This window comes from Camelus ferus, chromosome 20 (genome assembly GCF_009834535.1).
Source record: "Camelus ferus isolate YT-003-E chromosome 20, BCGSAC_Cfer_1.0, whole genome shotgun sequence".
In the NCBI taxonomy this organism is placed as follows: domain Eukaryota; kingdom Metazoa; phylum Chordata; class Mammalia; order Artiodactyla; family Camelidae; genus Camelus; species Camelus ferus.
Window position 1 is genome coordinate 30,525,999 of NC_045715.1, and position 26,195 is coordinate 30,552,193.

Genomic DNA, 26,195 nt, shown 5'->3' on the forward strand with positions numbered 1-26,195 from the left:
CAGGTCTATGCTAAGAAACGAATTACTTTCTAGAAGTGTATTCTCAATTTTATCAACCTAGGGGGCTCATCCAACAGGTTTCACTAGGTTAAATAATTCTGGCTGCATACAATTTGATACCAAATTATAGTTGTTTAAGCAAGACAGATGTTTATTTTTCCTCATCTACGTGAATTCTGGAGATAAATAGTTCTGGCTTAATATAACCACTTACTGAAGTCACGAGGGCCCTGGTCTCTTCCAGCATTTGCTCTGACATTTTTAGCTGTGGCTCCCCTCCCCTGCCCGCCCACTCACCTTTTAAAAGCTCGCTCTGTCTGTCTGTCTATCCATCCATCCAGTCATCCTGTATGTATATCTATCTACCTACCTACCTACCTATTCATTCACTCACTTGTTCCCTGCCACGCCCCACCCCTTGCTTTATTGGGATATAACAGACATACAACGTTGTGTAGGCTGTGGCTCTGTCTTCATGATTCAGAATGGCTTCTGAAGCTCCAGAAATCACATCTGGATAAAGCAATCAAACACAGAAAGGTATGAAAAAGGCTGCACCCCTTCTATTTTAAGAACACTAGCAGAAGTCCAGTAGAATACTTATGCTTACATTTCACAGGCCACAACTCAGTGGTATGATTAAATGTAGCTGCAAGGTACAAAGAGGGATGTGGCATTTGGATGGCAATATTTCCAGCTACCTGACTCCTGCACCAACTTTCGTTGTGCCTCCCATCTCCCCCACAGAAGGGCACTGGACCGAGGAAACCAGGAGGCCTGGTGATACTGATGATGGAAGAGAGACTGAGGCGTTCGTAAGAATCTGCACTTTCATAATAGATGGAGAAAGGAAAAAGAATTCCAGGTACACTTTCTCAGGGAAGTTAAAAGAGAAGATCATGACTGCTCCGGCTTCAAACACCTCCCCCTCGAGAGGCTCCTGTCACGAACGAGGTCCAATACAAGAAATCTAAGAAGACGTACTAATGGACTTGGCAAAAAATACCAACCACTATGCAATTCATGTGGAGGCTGAATAGTAAGTCTGTCTTTTTAAAATAAATAAAATATACGCTAAAAGCTATCAGCAAACAGCTTTTTTAGAGCAGCAAATCTAGGAGATTGTAGTAGCCAAAGGCATGGATGATGTTCTTTGAAAACAAGAGCAAAATTTTCAAGTGGATGTTTTTCAATACAGATGACCAGAAGAAAAGGGAAACATAATCAAACAGTGTCAGTTACCTCTAAGTCACTGTAGCGTAAGACTTCTTCACTGTACTAGTCTATACAGAGTCACTTGTGAGATTAAAACTAGAAATTCTACAGTTCTAGAAAAGCCTTTGGCATTCTGATCATATGAAAGTAACAGTGAGGCTTCGAAGATGCAGGTATACTTAGTGGACACGTTTTAAACTTCCTTAAAGAAAGTTCTTGTCCATTTTCCAACAGCTAACAAAGCCAGTAGACACCCTCAGTAGGCAGGGAACATGGCCGTACCTCTGCATGTCCCTTAAGAGAAGCATATCCTATACCATTAACTGAAGAAAGAAAAAAACCCTACCAAGTCCCTATTAAGAAGAAATCATATTTGTTATGCCTGTGACACTTTAAAGAGCATATTATGTGGGAAAACAAAATAAACATTTAACCTGGCAAACAAAAATGGATTTGAAGTTTCAACATATTTGGCAGACAGGTAGAATTAAATTCAAGTCAAGTATTCAGAGAAACTAATATAGTATTTAAATATTTGCTTAAGTAATATAGTATTTAAAATAACATATTTGAAGAAATGTTTTTGTTGAAAAGTTTTACGGTTTTAAGTGAGGATACTTCTTTAGAGAAAAAGCTTGACTGAAGAATATTTTACTTTCTTTGTTGTTCTGTGAACTTTAGTGGGATTTTTATATTTACTCTTTCATTAGCCATTTTCTTTTAAGTCTAAGATAACTGGACGGTATCTCCTGTAGCTTTTACGAAGAAATTAGAGTTTGATGAAGATTATGATTGTCACTTTGGAAGTAAAACACTGATAGTCTCAGAACAACTCTTGCATGTATGCGGGCACGCTCTGAATGATGAGCGGGTGGATGGAGGGATGGTCTGAGCAGTAAACAGCTAAGGCGCTGGCTGTCTACTCTTGCTGCCTCCATCCCTAGGGCTGCCCTACAAGCCTCCCTAGGAGAGTGGTTACCGCATGATCCTGCCTTCCAGCCACGCTGCCTGGTCCCAGCCTGGACACCCAACACTAACTGGGTCAACCGGATGCCATTTCCTGAGACTGGATATGGTCATTGCAGAGAGTTGGGTCTGCCTCTCTCCAGGTGAGGAAGTTAACTTTGCAGCACCTGCTGGTGGAATGTTACCCACCAAGTAAAACATGTTGGTCCTACAGGAAGAGAAAAATTAAGCCTCTGTGGAGAGAGAGGCAAGAGATTAGAAACAATGAACAGAAATCTGATTTCACTGGTGTCTGAGTTGCAGTTCCTGAGGCTAAGCTGTATTGCCATCCTTGGGTTGCTTAGAAGACACAGATCCTTACATGAGAAATGTGTCTACATGCAGAGTTAAACATTTTTCTAAACAACCCATCATATGGACTAGAAGTGAATTTATAAATTCAGTTTGTCATCCCTAGTCTCATGAATCCACGATGTCTGTACAGTTGTATACCAATCAGAGAAAGAACAGTGGTAACCTTTTTTGAAGTATAACTCCCATGACAAGTTTGCGTTATCATCCTGAAAAAACTGACCATTGAATTAATACGCATCTTTAATTTACCATCAGTACATTGCCAGTAGCTTGGACATAAATTATATAAAGTCTTAGATGCAATCATAAAGTCCTTTACTTAGGAAATAAAATCATCCTAAATAACGTTATAAAAAAAAATCAGGTGGAGGTGCCAATTTTTTTTTTTTTTTTTTACTATTCTTTAATACCAGGAGTTTTCTGTTTTCAGAGAAAACCAGCTGGACAAAACAGTTTCCAGAGACAGTAAGCGGCTCTGTTGTACTGAAAATGTGTGAACACACAGAAATTCACTTTCAAAACTAAAGTATAAACTCCTCCAACTTACAAATGTGTTATATCCTAAGAGTTTGTTTTAAATTCAGACTGCCTCCTCTCATAGAAATATTGTCTTAAATGGTAGGTAGGTTCCCAAGTAATCAGAAATTAACACAAAAAGTATTAATACAAAAACCTATTTAATCATAGGCATCTAGACTCTACCTGGCTTATCTAAGGATCAGAAGAGGCATAAAAAATTAAGAGAATTTTGTTCACGTCCAATGTTGTGCAAAATTATAAAAACAGGAAGTTGGTGTTTGGTATCTTGTTTTACTTCTTAAATCTCAACTTTCTAGCATCTCTCTCTTGAATTTTCTCTTTCCCACAAACATATAACTTAGCACATCACTTAACGTTCTCTGCTCTTTCAATGTTTCTGTGGTTCAAGACTACCTGACCTCTATTCCTCGCTGACCAAAATTCTTCCGAGAAAGGCCCTTTCAGCTAATGATTAAGAGCGAAGCACTGCGATTTCACATCAGTAGGTAAGCAACTGAGTGTCCTTGGCCCTTCATGTGTTTCTGAAATTTCTGAAAGAAGAAACAGTAATCTCTGATCAACTATGGTTTTGAAAATAGTGGGTTTAAGTGATGAGGTTTCACATTTGTAAAACAAATGTGACAAGTCTGTTCTTTATTAAAATGTGTGATTCTGTTCAGAAATTACCTGAAATGACCAAAGAGAAGCAAAAGTAAAGCAAAATAACCATTTGCCTTGAAACGAGAGCGGCAAGTAACCACACACAATGAAACTCAAGGAATTTCTTTCAGATAAATTTTTCTGGGTTGGAAGAAATATGACACTCTCCTGCTACTTTCCTTTTCCAGACAGTGCAAGCACCCATGCGTTTTCCTTCCTCACACCTTTGCTTTGTAACTGTGATCCTAAGCAAGTTACCTAATCCCTGTGCTTCGGGTCCTGGTCTGCAAAGAGCGGTAATAACAGGACTGACCTCATGGGGCAGACGGTGACGTGAGCTGATACCTATGTCAGGGTTTAGAGCAGCGTCTGGGCATGCATTAAGTCCACACAGGGCTCTTACTATTACTACTATGTCTACTTCTCTGCTATATTACAAATTCTGTCAAGGAAACAACTGTGTTGTGAACATTATGCTATATCCCCAGGATCTAGTACAGTAGATGGCATAAAAAAATTAAAAAATACTAGTTCATTTTTAAGGTTGATAAATTGAGACATATTAAATTCCTGATTCCTCAGAATTTAAAAACAGCCACTGAAACATTTAAGTACAAGTAAATTCTGAAATTACAAATAAAAAGTAATGAAAGAAAAACAGCAGGAAAGCAAAAAAAAAAAAAAAAGCAGAAGAATAAAGTAAGATTAAAAAGATATCTGTTATGTAAATAGAGGTAAATAGGGTAACCTCATCTCCTCAACTGAAAGAAATCAAAGGGAAAAAAATCTTAAGATTTTGGGGAAAACACAAAATTCCACTATATATACACAAAACAGTATACTGTTAATGATGGTTACACCCAAACCAACTGGCTGAGAAAGACTGACAGTAAAGACAGGCAAAGCTATTACAAGCCTAGGTATTCACTGGGACAAGAGAGCCAGTTTCTACTGACGAAGGGTCTATCAACAACGAAGAAAAACTCTTGAGAGTCTCCCTCCTAACGCAGGATAACTGGCCTATGTACAGGAAAAAATGGTTGGATATTAAAGGAGGTATTTACAGAAACATCCCAGCAGTAAAAAACTTGAGTTTTTATGTATCTCTTGTTTTCTATTTGATTAAGTACGAAAAAAGTATGGGGTGTTCAAAATGGAAACACCTATTTCTATTTAATTTACAAAGTGAAATGCATTTTACACGTACTGCTACCTGCATTTGTCCACATGTCCAGTGACTGCATGTAGTAAGTGAAACATCCTAGGGGAGAGCAGCGCTGACATGTGGACGGGCTGACTGTGGCGTTTGCTCAGTTGGAGGTCATCACAATTTCTTTCCCCTTACTTTGTGTAGGAGGATGTCTTCATTGTATCGATTTTCAAAAAAAAACACCAGTAATAGAATCTTTGCAACACTATGAATTGAGATGGAGAATGAACATAAAAACCTTTTATACTACTCAAAGGTTCACAGCTTATCTCCAAGCAAAGTAATTCAAAGCGATAGACCTCAAACACAAATGAATGTTTTCCGTGGTTAGAAGACAAGTGTTATAAATTTGCTGTCTGTGATGACCACTGGATGCTACTAACACATATTTAAAAAAAAAAAAACAACACACTTTACGTATCCCTTTAAAGATCAAAGTATTAAGAAATCAGTGCTTTCCAAATGATGAAACATCTATGACTTACAGATGTTTGGAAATAACTTCATTATTATTAATTTGTTTGTTTGTGTAACATATTTACTGAGTGTGTACTATAGCTACATACTGTTCTGGGCACTGAAGATACTGTAGAGAAGAAAATAGACAAAGCTTTGTGCCTCATCATTAGGGCACTAATCCCACTATGAGAGCCTCACCCTTATGACCTCATCTAAACCTAATTATCCCCCAAAGGCCCCCCCACCCCTTAAATACCATCACATTAGAGGTTAGGGCTTCAACACATGTATTTATGAGGAGACACAATTCAGCCCATAGCACCTTTCTATGCAAGGATGGGGCAGGTCTCTCTGATGATGTGATATCTGAGCAGAGATGGGAGGGAAATGAGAAGGCTAGAGAACCACATGTGAAAATGTCAGTAGGTGGCAATGTGCTTGTCCAGTTCAGAGCCACTGACAGCAGGAGAAAGATGGCAACAATTGAGGTTATTAATGATCTATTCATAAGAGCAATCTCATGAGGGTGGTGGGGATGAAAATTTGATTCAAGTGGGATCTAAAGTGAATGGGAGAGAGCAAATGCAATTCTTTTGAGAAATTTTACTGTAAAAGAGCTGAAGACTGTCGCTGTTTTTTGTTTGCTTTAAGGCAGGGAAAATTACAGCAGCAGAGTTATATTGTGTGTCAGCACTGTGGTAGGAACTTGCAGAAGTGTTCTGATGGCTTGTCTTCTCAGCAAAACAGGAAGCAAGGTGCCGGCTGAGTGAAGACAAGAGAAGTGCCAGAGGTCTGATGAGAAAGGAGGTTGAAATAGGTACTGAGGTCAGGGGGAGAATGAGAGAAGATGTGGTATATTTATACAATGGAATACTACTCAGCCATAAAAACCGACAACATAATGCCATTTGCAGCAACATGGATGCTCCTGGAGAATGTCATTCTAAGTGAAGTAAGCCAGAAAGAGAAAGAAAAGTACCATATGAGATCGCTCATATGTGGAATCTAAAAAACAAAAACAAACAAACAAAAACAAAGCGTAAATACAGGACAGAAATAGACTCACAGACAGAGAATACAGACTTGTGGTTACCAGGGGGTGGAGGGTGGGAAGGGATAGACTGGGATTTCAAAATTGTAGAATAGATAAACAAGATTACACTGTATAGCACAGGGAAATATACACAAAATGTTATGATAACTCACAGAGAAAAAAATGTGACAATGAGTGTGTATACGTCCATGTATGACTGAAAAATTGTGCTGAACACTGGAATTTGACACAACATTGTAAAATGATTATAAATCAATAAAAAATGTTTAAAAAAATAAAAAAAATAAAAAAGTGCAATTAAAGAATATTTACAAAATAATGTTTAAATAGAAGTATTATATATTTTTAGAACATGCGGTCTACAGCAAAAGCTATTCTAAAAAGAAACTTTACAACTTTAATACTTCCATTGTTATACAAAATACTGCTAGAAAGTAAACAATGAACACATCTGATTTTTCAAACAAGTCTTTCTTCAATTATATCCTTAGGAAAATAACTAGAAAGGCAATTTTTGGATCAAAGGGCACATAGGTTTTTTTTTTTTTTAATGTGTCTAATAGATCTTGCCACACTTCTCTCCAGAAAGCTATACCAACTTAGTTTCCCACTAATACATGAGACAGCCTGTTTCTCCACACTCGAGTAAACACTGAATAATCCTTGGTACAATTTAAACAAAATAAATACGTTTTCTAGCTTAAATAAAATGTGATTTTTTTCCTGCTAGCTTTGGTTTGGTTTCTGGAAAGGAAGGGGGCAGATTGAGAGATGAGATTCAATATTATTAAAATGTATTAAAATGAGTTATAAATTTTCTTGCCTCAGAGAATCCACAATTCTTTGGACCCCGAATATAACCAGCTGGCCTACAGTCATCAGAGATGAAAGTACCCAAGTCCCACACAAGTGGGTGGAGTGACTTAAAATAATACCAAGAGACACCAGTAGAAGAATTTTTTTTAGAAGAGCTGATCAGTTGGAGATGACTGCTTTCCTAAAGAAATAATATTCAGGCCACCAAGACACCTTGCCACTCTTTGGTTATAATACATTAAAAATTAAATCTTCATGCTGAGTTTCTCTGATTCATAGGAAAAGTTTAAGCAATATTTAATTATACAAATAATGTACTACATTTTCTCCTTCAACACCATACGATCGATTATCAATAAGAACTGCTTAAGATTGTGTGTGTGTGCACGTGTGTGTGTGTGCGCGTACAGGCATGTGTGGTGGGGCAGTATGGGAAAAGAGAGAGAGGAGGAATGGTGGGAGATGAAGATGAAAAGCTGGTTGGGGCCAGATCATAAAAGACATATTAGTAACATGCTAAGGAATTAACACTCTTCTGTAGAAAATGGAGAGTCATGAAAAGTGGAAGCCTGGTAGGATCTGATCTGCCTTTTGGACCCATTGCTTTAAAAAGAGAGTTCCCGACAGTCATCCAGATGCAACAGATGACACAGATCATTAAGTACTCACAGCCTACTGCAGAATTCCTATTTCTAAATGAGGAATAGAGTGATCTAGGAATTAAGTCTAATTGCACTGAACAGCTTGATTTGCATGATTTACCATCAAGTGGTGGCAACAAAAAGAACTGAACTAAAAGGCAGCTCCTTAGCACGGATGCAAATAAAGGAATAAAGGGAAATTATCTATACCAAACAAGCAATGATCTGTTAATTCTTCTAAATCAACGATGGCATTAAAAAGACAAAACTCTTTCCACAGCACACATTTAACTTCATATTTAGAAGGACTAACTTGCTGAGATTAAACTAATAAAGATAAATAAAAGCCAGACTGTGTAACAACAATCTGCCCACCTACTGTGGAGAATGTGGGTGAAGGAGAAAGAATAGGGAAACATAATACAAAATATTCAGGGCAAAAATATTTTGATTATTACAACAACCACATTTTGAGAACTATAAACATTAAATGTAAATTAGTGGTAAATCCTGTGGTGTTCCTAAATCTGATGATATTTTAAAACTCTTCTCTGCCAAGGTGTTTTATAAACAAGCTGGTGGACTGATCTCTAAGAAAACCCTTGAGATGTATCTTTTAAAAGAGAAGGATTTCATTTTCAAAAGAACAAACTGAAATTCTCTGAGAAAGAAAATATTGATTGATTCTATAAAAAACTTAACTGGGCAGTATAATCAGATGTCTTAGTCAAATAGCCATTTCCACAAGACTAAACAGAGCAGCCCAGGAAGGCCCGCACACGGGCATCAGCACCGGGAGAAGCGCATGCTCTGTTTGCAGTGCTGGTGTGTATCTTCACCCGAGAAACGACCCTCTGCCTTACTGGAGCTGCAACTCCTTGGTGGAGAGGTGGAAGTGAATGGTAATCACTGTCCCGATACTCAGCTACCAAGGCCTGATTTAAAATGTTCTGTCCCCGTAACAGAAGATACTTGTGGACATCAGATCCTAAATCCTGCCTGGATAAAGGGAAGCAGAACTACACTGAGCATTGCTTCAACGCCGTCACCATGTATGTAGCTCGTCAACAGACCGGGAAAAGGGCAGGCAGAAGAATCTTCTAAATTTCACCCAGCCAGTAAATAGTAAAAAAATTCTACACGGGTCTGAGGGTGGAAGACAAAATGGGACTGGGACTCTATTTTTCATCATAAAGATGGTAGTTATTTGATTAATCTTGTTCTAAAATTTTTCTACAGTAAATCAGAACCCAAGAGATTAAACATCCTGTATGTCAGAGGGTGATTAAAGCAACAACAGCAAAACCAAACCGCTGCTGGTTTCATACCTGGTGAGTGAGGGGCTCTAATCAGAGCAAAGTCTGACTCTCCCCACAGTTCACACGGGTAGGAAAAGCCTAAGACAATCCCTCAAGAACCACCGGTTAAATCTGATGTGTTAAAGCTACAGAACAGTGAGGACCTGAACAAGACTTACGGGATGTTCTATTTTTATAAGATCTGTAACTTACTCTTCATGCTTTCTCCAGACGTTTTATGGCAACGAAGGTACAGATCTTACCATTACATAATCAGAAGGTGTAGATAAAGAGTAGTTTGATCGAGCTGGAAGCCAGTTTCAGAGCTACACATTACACCTACCTTTGGGCTCTCCACGTCACACAATACTCCCTGTTCTGCAGTTTCTAGGCCAGAAAAATACATGCTAAATTACATGAATTCTGCTCTGTGTAGCTAGAATTACCATAGGTTTGGGGGAGTATTTCTTCTTAATATTCCCTGAAGAATGATTTCACAGAGTATTTTCAAGTTATCCAAACAAAAGTTACCTTCAAAAGAATAAAAAGACATACACCGATGGGTACTCCTGACACCTCTCTTTTAGAGAAACTCTGACATTTTACACTATTTCATGTTTTTAAATGTATCCTAGTTCTATTATTTTGTTTTATGCCCTCTTCAGCAAACCACACAGAAGCTAATTCTACGGCCCTTTCTGAAGTTAATTATAAAAAATTTCTTAAAGAAGTGACATGCCTTCATGTATAACTGAAAAGTTATGCTCTACACTGGAATTTAACACAACATTGTAAAATGACTATAACTCAATAAAAAACATTAAAAAAAAAAAGTAACATGCCTTACCTCAGAGTAAACTAAATTTCAAATAAAATAGCAAGTGAAATAGTACGTACATGACTCCATCGCACAACCAATAATCCACTAAGAAGGTTCAAAAGCCAAGACCGAATTTAGTAATAATGAGAAGAATAGCAACCATTTATTGAGCCTGCATTCCCCTTACCAGAATGCTCAGTTATCTTGACTTGCCAGTGATGACTAGAGGACTGTGAGGGCAGAAATCAAATTTTGTCTTTTTTATAGTCAAAACCTCAGGACCTAGTACAGTGATTGACTCACAAAAGAATCTCAAGTAAATGCTGAATGAATTTAAGAGTAGAAGGATGGATGGATGATTTGCTTGAATCCAGAGAAAATGCTTTCCACTCATTCTGCCATGCTTGTCTCTCAGGGCAAACCTCCTGGAGATCTGAGGAAAGTCAAGGTTATGAAGAGCCACTCCGTCAATTCTTACATATAACGTAGAGTTCCTTTACATTTAAGGACCTTTGGCACTGCCTTTCCAGCAACCATTCCTTCTTCCTAAAGCTCCAGGGATCCACACTTTTAGAAGCTGATCGCACCCTCCTTTAGGCATGGAACACATGGCTTAGGCTGAGCCAATCAGAGGTGTCATCCTAGCAGCTACTGTTGATAGTGGGGGTTTCAGAAGATCTTGCGACCTAAGTATTTGCAGAGGAAACCCTGTGACAAAGGCTTTCTGTAAAGACCTGGAACTTCTATAGCGTTAGTGCTCCTATGAGGTTATCAGTCTAAAGATTAGGTGAACAAAAACAGAAAGGGGTAAGAAACAGTGGGAAATGGAGCTACAAATCCAGTAACCTCCTGTGAGCCTCAGTATCAAACCTTGCTTAAAGCCGAGTCCACCTCTGGTTGTTCACCTGAGCTGGTGCATTTCCCTAACTGGTTCATTCCATTTGAAAGGGTTTTCTGTTCATTGCAATTAAAAAGCATCATGTGGAAATGTTAACTATTTTAAACTTCTTATGTCATTACTGCAGCTCTAAATAGAGTCCCTATGACACTGAGCAAGGTTATATTCTCTGACTCAGTTGTATAATCATTTAATTTACCTCAAAAAGCATATCCTGTAGCCCCACATGAAACTAAATGCTTTCAATGGGGGGGGGGGAAGAGTAAGATGAAAAGAGAATGTATAGAATAAAGGAAATCAATTGAGGATTAAGAGAAGCATAATATAAATGATAAATACAGTTGACACTTGAACAACGCAGGAGTTAGGGGCCCCAAAACTCTGCACAGTTGCAAATCCAGGTATAACCTGGAGCTGACTCTCGGCCCTCCATAAAAGCAGCCCCTTCACACCCCAGGGTCCACACTGCAGGAATCAACCAGCTGTGGATGAAGTGGTGCGGTAGTACTTACCATCGAAAAGATCCTTGTATAAGTGGATCTGTGCAGTTCAAACCAGTATTGTTCAAGAGTCAACTGTATATATTTACATACAAAAAGCCTCTGAGAAGTCCCAAAATAAACCTCTTAAGTTTCTTAATCTAGGATTTCACAGATTTATCTGAGAGTAGACCACTCCTCTCCACCCCACTCCCCGCAGTGCACCTGTCACCATCTTGAGGAGGAGTATTTCTTGAAAAGCTAGTTTGGGAAACAAAAGCCTGGAAAGTCCTTCCTCAACCCCTAACTGATACTTACTTGTGTTGATTTCTATTTATTAAAAATGGCTTTATTTTTATACCTAATTCTTTCATTCATCTGGAATTTATTTCGATGCAAGGACAAGATTAGGAGTTATCTTTACCATTTTCTTTCCAAATCTTTCACGGATCTCTAATGCTACCTTTATTGTGACTAAATTCTCTCTACTGAATTCTGTCATTTATTCTCTTCACTGGTATGTTTGTTGGACTTTACACCAGTACTACATTACCTTGATGATAGTAGTTTTATGGAGTGTTATATCTGGTAGCACAAATCGAACTCTGCCCTCTACGCTAACCAAAATTTCTTCACTATCCTTATCTTTCTATAATTTTCAATACATTCTGATATTTTATGGTTTAAAAAAATTCTGCTGAGATTTCTGTTAAAATTACATTAAACTACTAAATTAATATGGGCACAGCTGAGGCATTTACAATACCTAGTCTTTGTATACGGGAACAGTGTTCCTTCATATATACTCTCCTATCTCCGTACATTATTAAATCTCACTTCCATATTTCTCTTGTATTTCTTGTTAACATGAAGTTTATCTCCAAATAAGTTTTTTCTTGTATTATTTTGGATAAGACTGTCTTCTCATTTTTGTTCACTGTTAGTGAAACATGAGGGAAACTGCTGATTTTGTAAGCACCTATATAATTTAATAAAGATTTAAACTGATTGTAATAGTTTTTAGATTTTCAAGAATTAGCTAATAAAAGTTGTATTTTCTCTACATAATGATAATTTCTGTCTCATCCCAGTAGCTAAGCCTTTTACTGCACTGGCTAGAACTCCCTGAACTCTGGCAAATAAAAGTGGTAACCGTAGGCATCCTAGAATTTAATGGGACTCTCAATATTTTTAGAACTGTGATGATGTTTGTTCACTTGAATGAGTTATTCTGTATCATGATACGGCAGTATTTTTCTATTTCTAGTTTATTGAGAATTTCTAAGGAGAACAGGAAGTGAATTTTGTCAAATGTCTTCGTATCATCTGCTACGACAATCATATGGGTATTCTCCTATGACCCAGCTATCTGCTGTGCAACAGTAATATATTTTCTAACACTGAAGCATATTTGAACTCATGAAAAAATATCCTATTTGGTTATGGTACATCCCTTATTATTTATACTGTCAAATGAGAATTACCAATATTTTAAGATTCCTGTATCCATATTCATAAGTGAGATTATATTATGATACTTCTGTAAAATATGATGAGTCTTCCTTTTTTCTGTGCTCTGAGATAGTTTATACAGCATGAGAATTAACTGTTTGGTAAGTGTTTAAAAAAGCTCCCCCATAAACTGCTTTAAATTCATAGACTTTGATGACATAATTCTTTAAAAACATTTAGCATTTTTTTCAAGGTTATTGATCCCTGCAGGTTCTCTACTTTCATTTGAATAAAACTAATCATTACATTTTCTTTGGAAAAAACCTATTCTGTCAAGATTTACAAATAGATTAGTACAGAATTATGAGAATTAATTTAAATACATTAGTATAGTTACGAGAACTAATTTCTCCAGCCTATCCTTACTCAGTGCTAATTTCTAGCAGCTATTTTTTCATTTTGTTTTTTATTTAGACTTGTCATAGATTCATTCTGCCACTTCATTTTTATTTTTGTAAAGAATTTCTTAAATTGGTAAATTCAATTACTATGTGTTTTCTAACTTTATGCGTTTATTTTTATATTTTCATTTTTCCTGTTTTCTATTTATTTTTATGTAAAATTTCTAATTTTAGTTGAATGTTGTATTTTCATTTTTCCTAATTTAATAATGAAAGGCTTAAGAGCAAAAAACTGCCCCTTTTTAAAATAAAATTTGTCCAGTCTTAGTAAATTTTATATGGACTATTCTCATCACTGTTATTATCTAAATAGCTCGTGGGAGAGTAATTTTTAATTTATTTGTTGTTGATCCATTAGTTGGTTCTATGGTGTTTTTTTTTTTTTTCCTTTTTAAGTTTTCAATCAGTTAGAGCTTTGTTTAACCTCTGTGACTGCTTTCAGGTTATTATTATTATGATTTTTGCTCTGGTAAGGTAATATGCTCTATAAATTTGTTCACTTTTGGAATCTGTCGACTGTGTGTGTGTGTGTTTATGAGAGAGGAGAGAGAAAGACTCCCTAGGGCAGCTGAGTAGTGGTGTTTTGTAATGATTTTCAATAAAAAAGTGAAACTCCTTTTTTATATTGATGATGTACAGATCCATGATGTAAAACCGAAGGAGTTCTTCTGGTTGAAGGTATGGGGGAAGAAGGGGCCTAGAGCCCCATTAAACCTCCTCTCACTTTCCCTAAAGAGCACCATGGAATCCTTAGAGTTACCTGGCTGAGATTTTTAAAACTGCTGCTCATTTACAAAATGTTTTGTGTGCATTTATTAGATAAACTTAAATTTTTATTATTAAAATTGTTTTCCCCAAGTTAATCTGTTAAATACTGAGAATGGTGTGTTCAAGCCTCCACAACACATGCATTTCTCTGCCCTCTCCCTGAACTACTTGAAGCGTTTGCTTGGTATGTTTCAATTCTCTGGAATTTGATGATTAACATTTTGTATTTAGTATCTTCACTACCTGCAGCATCTTTTAGTAACATAAAAATTACTGACTTTGTGTCACTTTAAAGCTTCTTCTTCTGAATTCTCTTTTCTCTGAACTAATACTGTTATCACTAGCATTTGGGTTTGTCTAATATACCTCTGATTGTTCTTTTACATAAAAAACTAGTAACATTTTATTTCTGTTTGTATAGACACACAATACACACATATGTGGGCACAGTGTATGTATGCATATAAAGGTAGACGTGTATTTGCATATATTGTGAATGTATGTGTACATAAGCTGTATTTTTCTAGTATATAAACTGCATTTCTTAATCCTGTAAGGATCTATATTTTAAACTTTTTTCTGGGTTTTAATCTTTAACGTAACCTTTTCAGTTTTTTTGGTATTTGTAAACTTTTATCTTCCTAGGTTTAGCCTTTTTTATTTTATGATACATCTTATCTAAGACACTATTTTTGAACTCTTAGTCTTAAAGGCATGTTATTTTACTTTCCTTCATAATTAAAACAATCATGATAGGTAGAAAAGGGGAAGAGAAGAAAGAACACACTTCATAAACAGGAGACAAAGAACTTGTACATCCATCCACCTCTCTGGCCTCTTCACCGAGTTCTCCAGTCTACTTAGCTCCCAGAACTATAACACCAGGACTGGAGTCCCTCAGGGATCACACCCTCATCACACCTGGGGCATAACTGACTTCTGCAATCATTCAGCCTTTATTAGAAACTGTGTTTAAAAATCTATGACCAGTCACTTCAGGTTAAATTCATATGACCACCTGGGATCTTATTCAACTTTAAGTCAATTAAACAATTTTTAAGCTGCCTTAAATTTTATGTATTCTGTTCTCCCTTCTCTCCAGATTCCAGGATTGGGCCTCTGACTTAAAAACACAAGATAAACAGTCACTGGGGATTCTCAGCACCCTAAGCTGTTTAAAGGCCGCTCTCTGGGGACCCCTCATCTTCGCTCTCCTGTTTACTTTTACCAGTTTGAGGATGAGTCAGAAGGTAGAGAGCTCACCCAACTTTTTCAGCGTTCCTTATCTACCTCCCCTTCACAAGACCTCATGGTTTATCAGACCAGATATTTACATGATTAGTGACAAGCTTGGGCTCCTCAAGTTCCTTCACACTGGAGCAGCAGCGTCTTAAGGCAGGGCTCTCCTGTGAGTGACCACAGGTTCTCTATTAAGAAAACCCAAAGCTATTTGTAGCATTTAGTGACCCCTTCCTTGGCCTTTGGTTGACACAGTCACATTTAGTTGATTAGATCTCAAAAAGTTAATGTAAGAAACAGGATCAACAGTCAAACACACCTGGTCATTCCGGGGTGGCTTTGCTAAGGGGATTAGGGGTGGCTGGAGGGGAGTTGTATTTATATGTATTATTATGTTTACCATTTCCCCACTTCTCTCTCCCACTCCCTCAAATACACTAAAGCCAGTCTCAATGTTATCTAATCTTTATCTGATAATTTAGAAGTATCTTCAGAGAGCATGGATCATAGATCTCTACTATATCTACACCCATGTGTTAAAAATTTGGTAAAGAAAATAAATGGGGCGAATTATTAGTTAACATATCGTGATGATGGACTAGTGAGTGGAAATGGATACAAAATTTCAGACATTTTTAATTTTTCAAATCATATAATACTTAATGGTAATGAAGTAAATTATGAGTAAAACAGAAAGAGATTATCAGCTGAAGACAACAGGAAAGAACTCGGTTTTTCATATGCTTGCTCAATGTTTTGAGAAAAAGCTAGGGTCTCGAGTGAGTTTTTATGTCTGATTTTTTTTCTTTTCTAACTTAGATTTAAGTGAAAAAAGAAAAAAGAAAAAAAAAACAGCAATAAGCTTTGTTGGTAGGTCTACACCATTTTCATACATTCTAAGGGAGAAGGTAGGAAACAAAGTTTCTGCAACTGTAAGTGATGCTTAGAGGAAAATTAAATCACTGAGTGATGCCAGGGCTGATTATTCTCCTGCACTTTAAAAGCAAGGGATTGCAGTCTGTGAGTCCAAAGTGGTTTCATATGAACTGCCACAGTTGTGGTTTACGCTTGAAACTATAACCTGTCAAATTAGAAGCAGGCAAGGACTATGCTCTTAACGGCTCCACTTTCTACTGTCTACAGTTATGTCTACAAGTTCAGCATTTTTGTTTATTTAAACTCTGTTATTTGGATGAGCAGAATCTCAAAAGTACTCTTTGTTATTTTGGTTAGGATATAAAGCTTAGAGGAACTGCCAATCTAATTTTTATTGTATAGATGAAGCTGACTTCCATTGTAACTATTTTTATCAACTATCGGTATTTTATTAGCCTGGTTACCACGATGAAATATATAATGGAACTACAGTGAAGAGAAATAGAAACCGCATGAGTCCCCAAGCCTTTTCTGCCCTGCATTTCCAAATGCTTTATTCACTTGAACTTGTACCTTCCTGACTCATCATTTTTCCAGGCCTGCAGTAGCCTGCTATTATGAGCTTAGTGGTACAACATGCTCCATTTCTTTTCTTCTCCATGACTGTGGAATGCCCTTCCGGGCAACAGGCTTGGTTGCCAGAGATTTTCCCAGCAAAACTGAAAAGCTGCTTGTTTAACTTTCCTAATATTTCATGTAGAGCCCTTCCTTAATAAATTTTCTTAATGCCCATTTGTATAATATAAAAATGTTTTAAAAATAAAGTGTAAACAATATTTGCTCTCTGTATAATGTATCATAAGTGAAACCATGCCACTAAACAATCACATCCTGTTAAGGCCATAATAACATCAGAAATATATGTTTATCATCTACTTTGGACAACTTTGTATGTTTTTGGCCCAAGGCGAAGTGGAACTAAAACCATTTGCCGTTGCCCCAAACCAAGATAACCACACATTTCTAAGGTAATTGATACCTAAGAAGAACATTGCCTTTAGATCACAGTTCATGATCCAAGCATACTAATTCTTTAAAGAAGGTTGTTAAGGTTTATAAAGCATGTATGTCTATTGGACTTCCTCCAAAATTTAACACTGAAATAATTATATTTTTAGCATGCATAGAGACTATGATAAAGTAGGCAGTTAGCATGATCTTTCTGAGTTCTGGCATTACCTCTCTTGCCTAATTTAAGAGAAAAAATGGAGATTTCTTATTTTACATGTAAAAGTGTTATAATAAGAACAATAAGAGTAATGCCTGTATTTCGGAAGGCACTCAAGTGAAATCAATCATTACTTTTATTTTTCCAGAAGTATTTAAGGAAACAATTTTATAAACAGCTAGCTAAGGTAAATAGAAGGCATACAATTTTCATACTCATTGTTGAAACATACCAGGGAATCCAAACACATATCCCTAACTTTGTTTTACAGTGACGTAAAGCACGTAATTGCCCTGGATACTAACGTAGCTAGAGAGCCCAACCGTAGCCACTACGGCCTGAAAAATAGCTCTTCACACTGTATGTCGACACAAAAGCAGTTAAGAATCACCTTGGCCCACAAAGATAACTGGATGATTTGGAATAAAAACTAAGTAAATACTTAACTACAAGCTAGCTTTTATGGGGTAAAATATTATCAGTAAAAGTAAGATCCTGAAGGAAGCTTAGGGAAATCTACTCCTAGTCAAAGGAGGAAACAAAGAAACAGAAAACTGAAGGTGTTCCCCAAGGTAAACTATGAAGGCAGAGCTGACACCCTTTCCATGGCTCCTCCACTGCACAATGCTGCCTTCAGACATGAAACCACTGATCTGGACATTTCAGACAATGTTTAGAGAACATAAGAAAAGAATCAAATGGTACAGGGATTGCAATGGTTATTCTATTACTGTCTAAAGGGAAAAACGTACTGTACCTCCATTCTTTCTTGTTTGACTTCATCAATTTCATCATCTTCAAACATTGCCAAGAGTTCTCCTGTTTGGTCAATAGAGTTGAGAAAGTCTTGAGCGATTTTTTGTCTTTTGTTCGCATTATTGCTGCCACTCAATTTGTCTTCATAAAGATAAGGGAAGGAAGAAAGAAATCTTCTTAAATAGATTTACATCAGCCCCGATCATTATACGTAGTGCATACTGCATATAAATTCAGAATTGTAATTCTATCAAAACAATCTTCAAAGGGAGAATCCTTGCAACCAAAACAAAAGTTTAAGTCATGCAGAATTAAATCATCTATCTATGTCATGAATAAGACTGAGAGAATAAAAGCAGATGATCAATTACCCCAGTAAGTGTGAATGGATTGATTAAAACTCCTTATAAAAAAGAGAAAGGGCTCTCAGATTTGAAAAAAGAATCCTGCTATCATAAGCCTAATTAAGAAAATAAATAAAAACAAAGGAATAAATAAAAAACATCAGGATTGAGAGATGAAATTAAAAGAAGAAAATATGTATGCTATTGTGCCAATACATCTGAAACCTATGGGATGAAATCTTACTTTTTTTCTCATAAAAGATAAAACTACCATACTTATTTAAAAGCAAAACATAACTCTGAGAAAGTTACTCCAAAAGGTCAGGAAGGAATGTAGTATTACAATAGGTAATTAATATAGTTTAGTACATGAAAGTATCACTGTGAATGAGTAAGAAAGAACTAGATTATTTTTAATGTGATAAATTACATGCTCATAGACCAAATGAAGATAACCCAAACATTTTCCGGGTGAAAGCATCCAATCTTTCACCATTAAGAATGACAACAGGTGTGGCATTTTCAAAGATGGCTGTCTTAGTCAGTCTGGGCTGCTGTAATATACCACAGACAGCTAAAAGACCAAATATTTATTTCTCATAGTTCTGGAGGCTATAAAGTCCAAGATCAGGTTCTGGGGTCCTGATGTGTGATGAGGGCCTGCCTTCTGGTTTGCAGGTGGCTGTCTCCTCATATCTGCACGTGGTGGAGAGCAGAGAGCAAAAGCAAGCTCTCTGTGTCCCTTCTTACAAGGACACTAATCCCATGCATGAAACCTCTGCCCTCATGATCTCATTACTTTCCAAGGACTCAAAATACCATCACACTGGGGATTAGGTTTCAGTATGTGAATTTTAGGGAGATACAAACATTTGGTTCACAGCAATGACCTTCATCAGGTTGAGAAAGTTCCCTTCTCTTGCTAGCGTGCTGAAGAATGTATCAGGCACGTACATACATTGTGCTGAACTCTCACAAGAACACCACATGATAACAGCACAATTTCTGACTTACAAATAAGAAAAATGACCCTCAAAGACACGTAGAAAGCACAGAACTGGGATTAATTGGACTTTAGTTCTGTTTTACTCCATGATGCTTTATGATCTCCACAAAAGCAGTCATTTAAATTCATTTGTAGAACTATTTTCCAACAGTTAAATTCAATGAGAACTGCAGGAATATTAAACAGACAATACTGATTAAACATCTGATCAGAATTTTTTCTTTCATGGCATGGCTATTACACTTGCTGATTTATTGGGGGCCAATGAAAGTGACTGGTTCTCTTTCAAAGTCAGCGAACTCTTCAGTTGGTTTTGAGTAGTTTTCTGGAATCCTTAATACAGTAGAGTTTGTTTAGCTACTTTATCTGTGTATCTTCTAGCAAAGGGGTAACATTATGAGTACCAATATAAAACATGAATTATTTCTAAAAACAGAAAACATTTATTTTGATTAATAAGTATTATTTATTAATTAATAAATTCAGCTTGGCACTATTTGATTTTGCAACATTAATATTTTTTCTAAATATCATAAAATGGAGAACTGAGTCGGAAAATCAGCTAAGGAAAATTTTCTTCTCTGTTAGGCTTTTTGTTAGATTTCAAACAGCATGGAAATAATACACTAAAATGAAGTGACTTAACATCATAAAATAAATGATACTTTCTATAATAAATGAACAAAAAGAAGTATGTCAATTTCAAAGATATTTTATAATAGTCCTGGCTCCCTAAATTCACAACAGAAAACTATGCTTGCTAAAATCGATTATGTTTTTAAATCACCACAATTTTCCTAACTTCATGACATTCTGATGTAAATAAAGCAGGTCATTGTATTAAAAGAAAGTAGTGAAATACCAGATTACACTGAAGTCACACAAATAGAAAAATCATGAGATTTAACTACTAATGAAACAAGTATTTGGATAATTTCTAAACTACATCATTTAATGGAAATACATATATTCTACTCTGCTGGGAAAAGCTACACTGACGTTGTACAAATGTGGCCCGGGCATACACGTGTCTACTGACTAGCTTAGTGCTCTGCTTCTGTTACCTTCCAGAAGATCATCCTCGTCGATGCCTTTGACAATCTTTGATTTGTAGTCTCGGAAAAACATGTATTTTAGCAGTCTTCTGAGTTTTTTCTATTAAAAATATGAGATAAGTAAATAAAAAAACCTTACACATATATTTACTTTACTGATGAAAGACTATTATAACTAAATTGAATAAACTTGTACCCCAGGACTCTGGGGAAATAGAGGAATTTCTCAGTATAATACTATGAATTCAAAATTTAGTTATCAAATTCAACATAAAAGCTAAAACACAAGTAGTGTTAAAAGCACTTTTCATTTGCAAGTATCCAGATGCTCCAGAATCACAACTGTCTTTGCTTTCTGGGATTTGTTGTTGTTGTTGTTAAATTCTTTCTGAAGATTGTAATATCACAGTTCCACACTAAACTGACAATACTGACTTTATGGAATTTTGCACATTCAACACCAAATTTTATTTTTTGAAATGATTTATAAACATCTAGACAAGGAGTATATAACAACTGTTTTAAAAAGCCCAGCACTCTGTGTTTTCTTGTTTTTTTTTTTAATTCTCTGAGAATCTTTTATTTAGAAGAGTTGGTTTATGTTTTATATTTCTGGAAAACATTCTGTAATTTGAGAAACATATGTTTCTGAAACTCAAAGCTGATGAGTGATAGGTGAGTCTTAATGATGGCTTTCTCTGGGTTTATTAGAAGACTAAAATACTGCTTAACTTTAAAAGTAACTGATAATACCTTGTAATCTGTTGTACACTTACACGTAGAATGGATTATTAACGGTTCCTGACCTCCAGGTTTGAGTCAGTGACAGCTGAAACATACTGCTATTTACAAAGCTCTTTTACACGCCTCTATCTGGTATTTTCAACAGCCCTGATACAAATAAAACAAATATAATCACCTCCTTTTTATATATAGGGAAACCGAGGTTAAAGATAGACTTACAACTAGAGCTTAGCAGGGCCAGAAGTAGAACATAACCTTTGAACCTGTTTCCTTATTAACCAAGTAAGTGAAGTGCCCACTTTAGAGGACCGTTGTGAGGAACAAACCTGAGAACGAGTGAGTCTGCCTGGGGAATATGTAAAATGGAGCAGGCAGGCAGTGACCGCTGCCCACACACCGACTGGAATTATTAAGAGAAAAAACACACACCTGTAGACTGGTCTCTGCTACCCTTCTGTCTTCTTTGCTCTGATTCCACCCAGTACTTTAGATTTTATTCTGTCTTATATTCCATCTGAGTAAATTACTTTAAATTCCCTTTGGAACATGTCATCATATAAATGAAATTATTACTTTGAGGAGAAAGATGAGAATACGGGCAACTGTCATATTACAGCTATGTTCTTGGTTGCTAAAAAGATTGTGATTAAGAGTCCTCCTGGATAGTAGAAGGATTTTGACAATTAGTGTACGTTCCTGAAGTTTCAGTATGATTTTAAATTGTGATTTCCCCAAAAGGCAGGAAAAAAGTGTCAATATGGACTATTTTTTGTGCTGGCCTGTTTACCTCGCTAATGCCACTGCCCTCCAGCTGCCTTCATAAAGAGGCTTGGCTCAAGGTCCCCACTCGTGCCAACAGCACCTGCAGGCTTCTTCCTCACGGCACCACTGCTGTACAGCGCCCGCTCCTCCTTCATCTTCCAAGTACGGTGAAGTCAGCAAACCCTGCATATTCTCACTCTTCACTCTCTCTCTGAATAAGCCCCTCCTACCCACTGCCGGAGCCATCATACCAGTAACAGTTTGCCTTGATTACAGAACCTGCATGCTGGTTAGTTCCAATCTACACAGAATTGCACGAGTCTCATCCTATGCAGAAACCTCCACTTCAACAAATGCTACAGCCTCTCCATCTAAGCACACAACCTTAAAATGCTGTGAGTCTCAAAATGGTTCTTCAACTTAATTGTACAGATTTCCTAAACCAGATGATAGCTTCTTGATAGTGAAGCCGTTCTCTTTATAGTCCTGAGCTGGTGTAAGAGTTAATGAACTAAAAATTTATAAAATTTAATGGCAGATTGGTCAAGGTGCAGTTTGTAGATCTCTGAATCTCATTGCGTAAAGAAGAGCAAATATTCCATCCAAGTTCAGTCAATCTTCAGTCAATCAAAAGGAAAAGTTTTACAATATAAAGTAATTGAGTATCAGAAAGGATGTTAACAAGGATATCCAGAAGGTCAGATGTCTGCTGATTAAAAAACAGAGCCAAAAATATACAAAAATGGTGGGAGAGAAATGGGTAAGTGGAGTTAAAAGGCCAGGGGAAAACAATGAAGAATGAAAGATGGGACCTTAGGAACTAAGCCCCAGTTTGGTCACTGAGGGCGTATCCACCATAACATACTGTGGTTATTCACTCAGGTTTTCCACATGTAACTTTGAGATGAAAATTTTATTAAAGACATGTAAAATGTCATAAAATATTTTCAACCAGCTATGCACGGAAGAGAGTTATAACAAAATTAGACATGTCAATATCAGCTTAAATATTTCAATACCAGAGTTCCAAAAGTAAGAAAGGTGGATCTTTATGAAAAAAACCTAGACATTATGGAGCATATTTATGCTATTGGAATATTCATCTTGATCGATTTGCTTTTTTTAAACCAGTGTCAGAGACTAAACTTAGTATTTGAAGTTAAAAACTTACTCTATGAAAGTCTATAATCCTATGTAAAATAAGAAGAAAAATAAATATGCCACTTAGTTATATTCCAGTTACCAGAACAAAGCACCCAATCCAACATTTAGTGAATATTACATAGCAGTGAAAAAGTCTAAATAGATATGTAAAAGTATGTGACAATTAGTTGTCAGCATAGTTTTCCATAAGTGCCCTTGTCCATGGTAAAAATAAAAAATCAATTCTTCTGCAGTAAACCATTTTGTTGTGTAAACGACAAAGACTAAAACATCAGCTCAAGTGTTACGATCCCGATGTGAAAGCTATATAAAAGGACACACGGTTTCCTTATCTAGGTGTAATTAAGCACCAAGCATCACATTTTAATACAATGAAATTGTTTTCTATTACCTTATCTTTGCGCATCAGAAACAGAAGATCTTCAGCAGAGATGACCCTGGCTCCCCGAAGCTGAGAAACTTCAGCAGCTTGCTGTAACTAACAACAAAGGAAAATTTTCTCAATAATCTAAATTAAATACACTACAGTTATGATATCTCAAGAGAGAGAAATACACTAAGAGTTAAAAACCTTTGGGAACCATCCAGCAATCATGTTACTGCTTTTAAAAGGAAAATGTCTTACGTTTTAAGGTATAAAAGAAAAAAATGCAATTAAATTAACTTACAAGCCCACCTGTAACTGATACAATAAACAGCGATCCTTGATTTCTTTCATGCAAAAGAAAAATCATGCGCAGCTTCCAGAAATGCATTAATGCACCTGAAAATAATTTTATGAAATTTTATCCTCATATCCATGTGAGCAATGGTTTCACTCAGTATCACTAGTTGAATAAGTATATTATTAATGTGAGCTCCCATGCTGGTATGATTTGAAATAGGCCCATTCAGAACTTTAAAAGATCAACAAAAACAGTAGCTGTTTCTAATATCCAAAGGAAAAAAAATAGTTTTAGTTTTGGCAAGTCTTCAGTGGGCAAAGGATTCAGTCCATAAATCATAATACTGGACTGCATTAATTTCTTTCCACACTAATCACACACACACAAAAAGTTAACTGTATCTGGAATGCACAACACAAAACATACTGCATGAAAAGTTAGATTCCCCCTGAAATGTTCATCTGGGCCCTTGTATCTACAAAGTCAAGAGTTTTCTGGAATTCAGAAGTCCTAGAAACACAATCTTACTTGAAAATGACCTGGAAAATAAAAGAATGTGAAAAATGATAGTTCTATTTTTTGGCACAGGCAAAATCAGTTTCTTATTTTGATTAGCTGGAAGGAACATAAAATACATCCAGCTGAAAAAAATAAAGATGCTGGAGAAAACACTACAAAAATGTGCCTGTAACTTCTTCCAAATTTGATCAAACCATGGTGATTGCACCAAACCAACTCTATCCAATATTATAAAAATATTTACATATAAAAGCTGTTTCTGAATGCATCTTTCTTTGAAAGGAATAAATCTAACACGTATTTCTAAGAACTAATCTTTAAAAAGTGAACACACTGTTATCTTAACAATTATAAGAAATCAAATAGTGCATTTGTACTAAAGAAATTCTGAATGTTCAAGCGATTTTGCTAAGTAAGCTTCAAACCTTGTCTAAATACACAGACTACAAAATAGACTATAAACTCCCTATGTGTCAGCCTTACCACTGAATTTCCTGGATACTGGTGGTTGGTATGTAAACATAATTCTACCTAAATATAGAAATTTAAATTTAACTGTGAACCATTTAAAAAGAAATCTTGGGGGAAAGGTTTTTAAAAAGATGATATATCTACCCAGAAAGAAACTAAGTTTTCAGCAGGAAAAATGTGAATGTATTTTTCTAAAAACTGGAAGGATGTCAAGGAAATGTGTGTACATGTGTTTTTTCAAATAAAAACATTTCTATCACAGTATAAAATACATAGAATCAGTGTGGAGAGGAACAGGGAGCTCAGTGTCCACTTGTCTGGACACACACAGGACCAGGAGGCAGCACTGTCAAGGAACTGCGTATTTTCTTAAATGAAGGATGGTGGTGATTTGAAAACTGTAAGATACTATACAGATATAAATAATTTTACTCATGCTAAGAGAGAATCAGGATACATATATATCCCTAAACAGCTTTCCCAATTAATCAACTGCTTATCCACACCACATGTAAATAATCTGTATTTATAACACTTTCCAAAACATCAGTTTATAAACACATCCACTAGAACAACAACAACAGAAGAACAAAAAGAAAAAAAAAAAGAAGAAGAAAAAGAAAATGGAAAATAAAGGCAGAGGGTTAGCCACTGTAAAATAAACTTTCCAATCCAGTATACAACTACCGTAGGGATCCAGAATTTATGTCGTGTTATATTGTCATGATTGGCAGGAAAACTTTACCTTTAGTTTCCATCGATCCTTGTTTACTGGTCTCCCTCACCTACCCCAGCACCCTCACTAGCAGGCCCACTGCTAGCACTCTCCACCGTGCTATGCCTTGGACTCCCAGGAAGTGAGTCCTCAGGACTGAAAGCTATCACTGTGTCACCGCACCAAGCTTCCCAAGCCCCGATGTGTCCCCTGCTCCAAAATCACCTCTCCCACACTCTCACCTCCTCTTCTCTACTGAGTGAGGAGAGCAAGTTTATCAGCTAATTATAGTCATCACAATAAAGTGTGTACCACCCATGGGGGCTTCTAGAATTTCTGTCTACAATTACCAGAGAGAGTAAAGAAATTCCTGTTTAACAACACAAGCTTTAAAAAGCAAGCTAGCAGCGTGGCGGTCCAGTCCACAAGAGGCTGGTGCATTCAATGTGGAAACAATGCTGGAACCAGGAAACCGAAATCACAAAATATTCCTAATACCTTCAGTGTTTAAAAAAAAGTTTATTCCATGTTATAAAAAATTCCTCAATTTCATAATCCCTGAAAATGGAAGTGTACTTTAT

The 26,195-nt window shown here is 36.3% G+C and overlaps 1 protein-coding gene across 1 annotated transcript in view; it reads right to left on the bottom strand.

Moving 5' to 3' along the window:
* Nucleotides 1-26,195, bottom strand: part of SUPT3H (SPT3 homolog, SAGA and STAGA complex component) — a 385,976-nt gene that overhangs the window by 102,297 nt on the left and 257,484 nt on the right. The window contains 3 exon segments of the mRNA XM_032463187.1: nucleotides 18,171-18,310; nucleotides 20,584-20,674; nucleotides 23,636-23,722. Of these exon segments, the coding sequence (XP_032319078.1) occupies nucleotides 18,171-18,310; nucleotides 20,584-20,674; nucleotides 23,636-23,722 (318 nt within the window).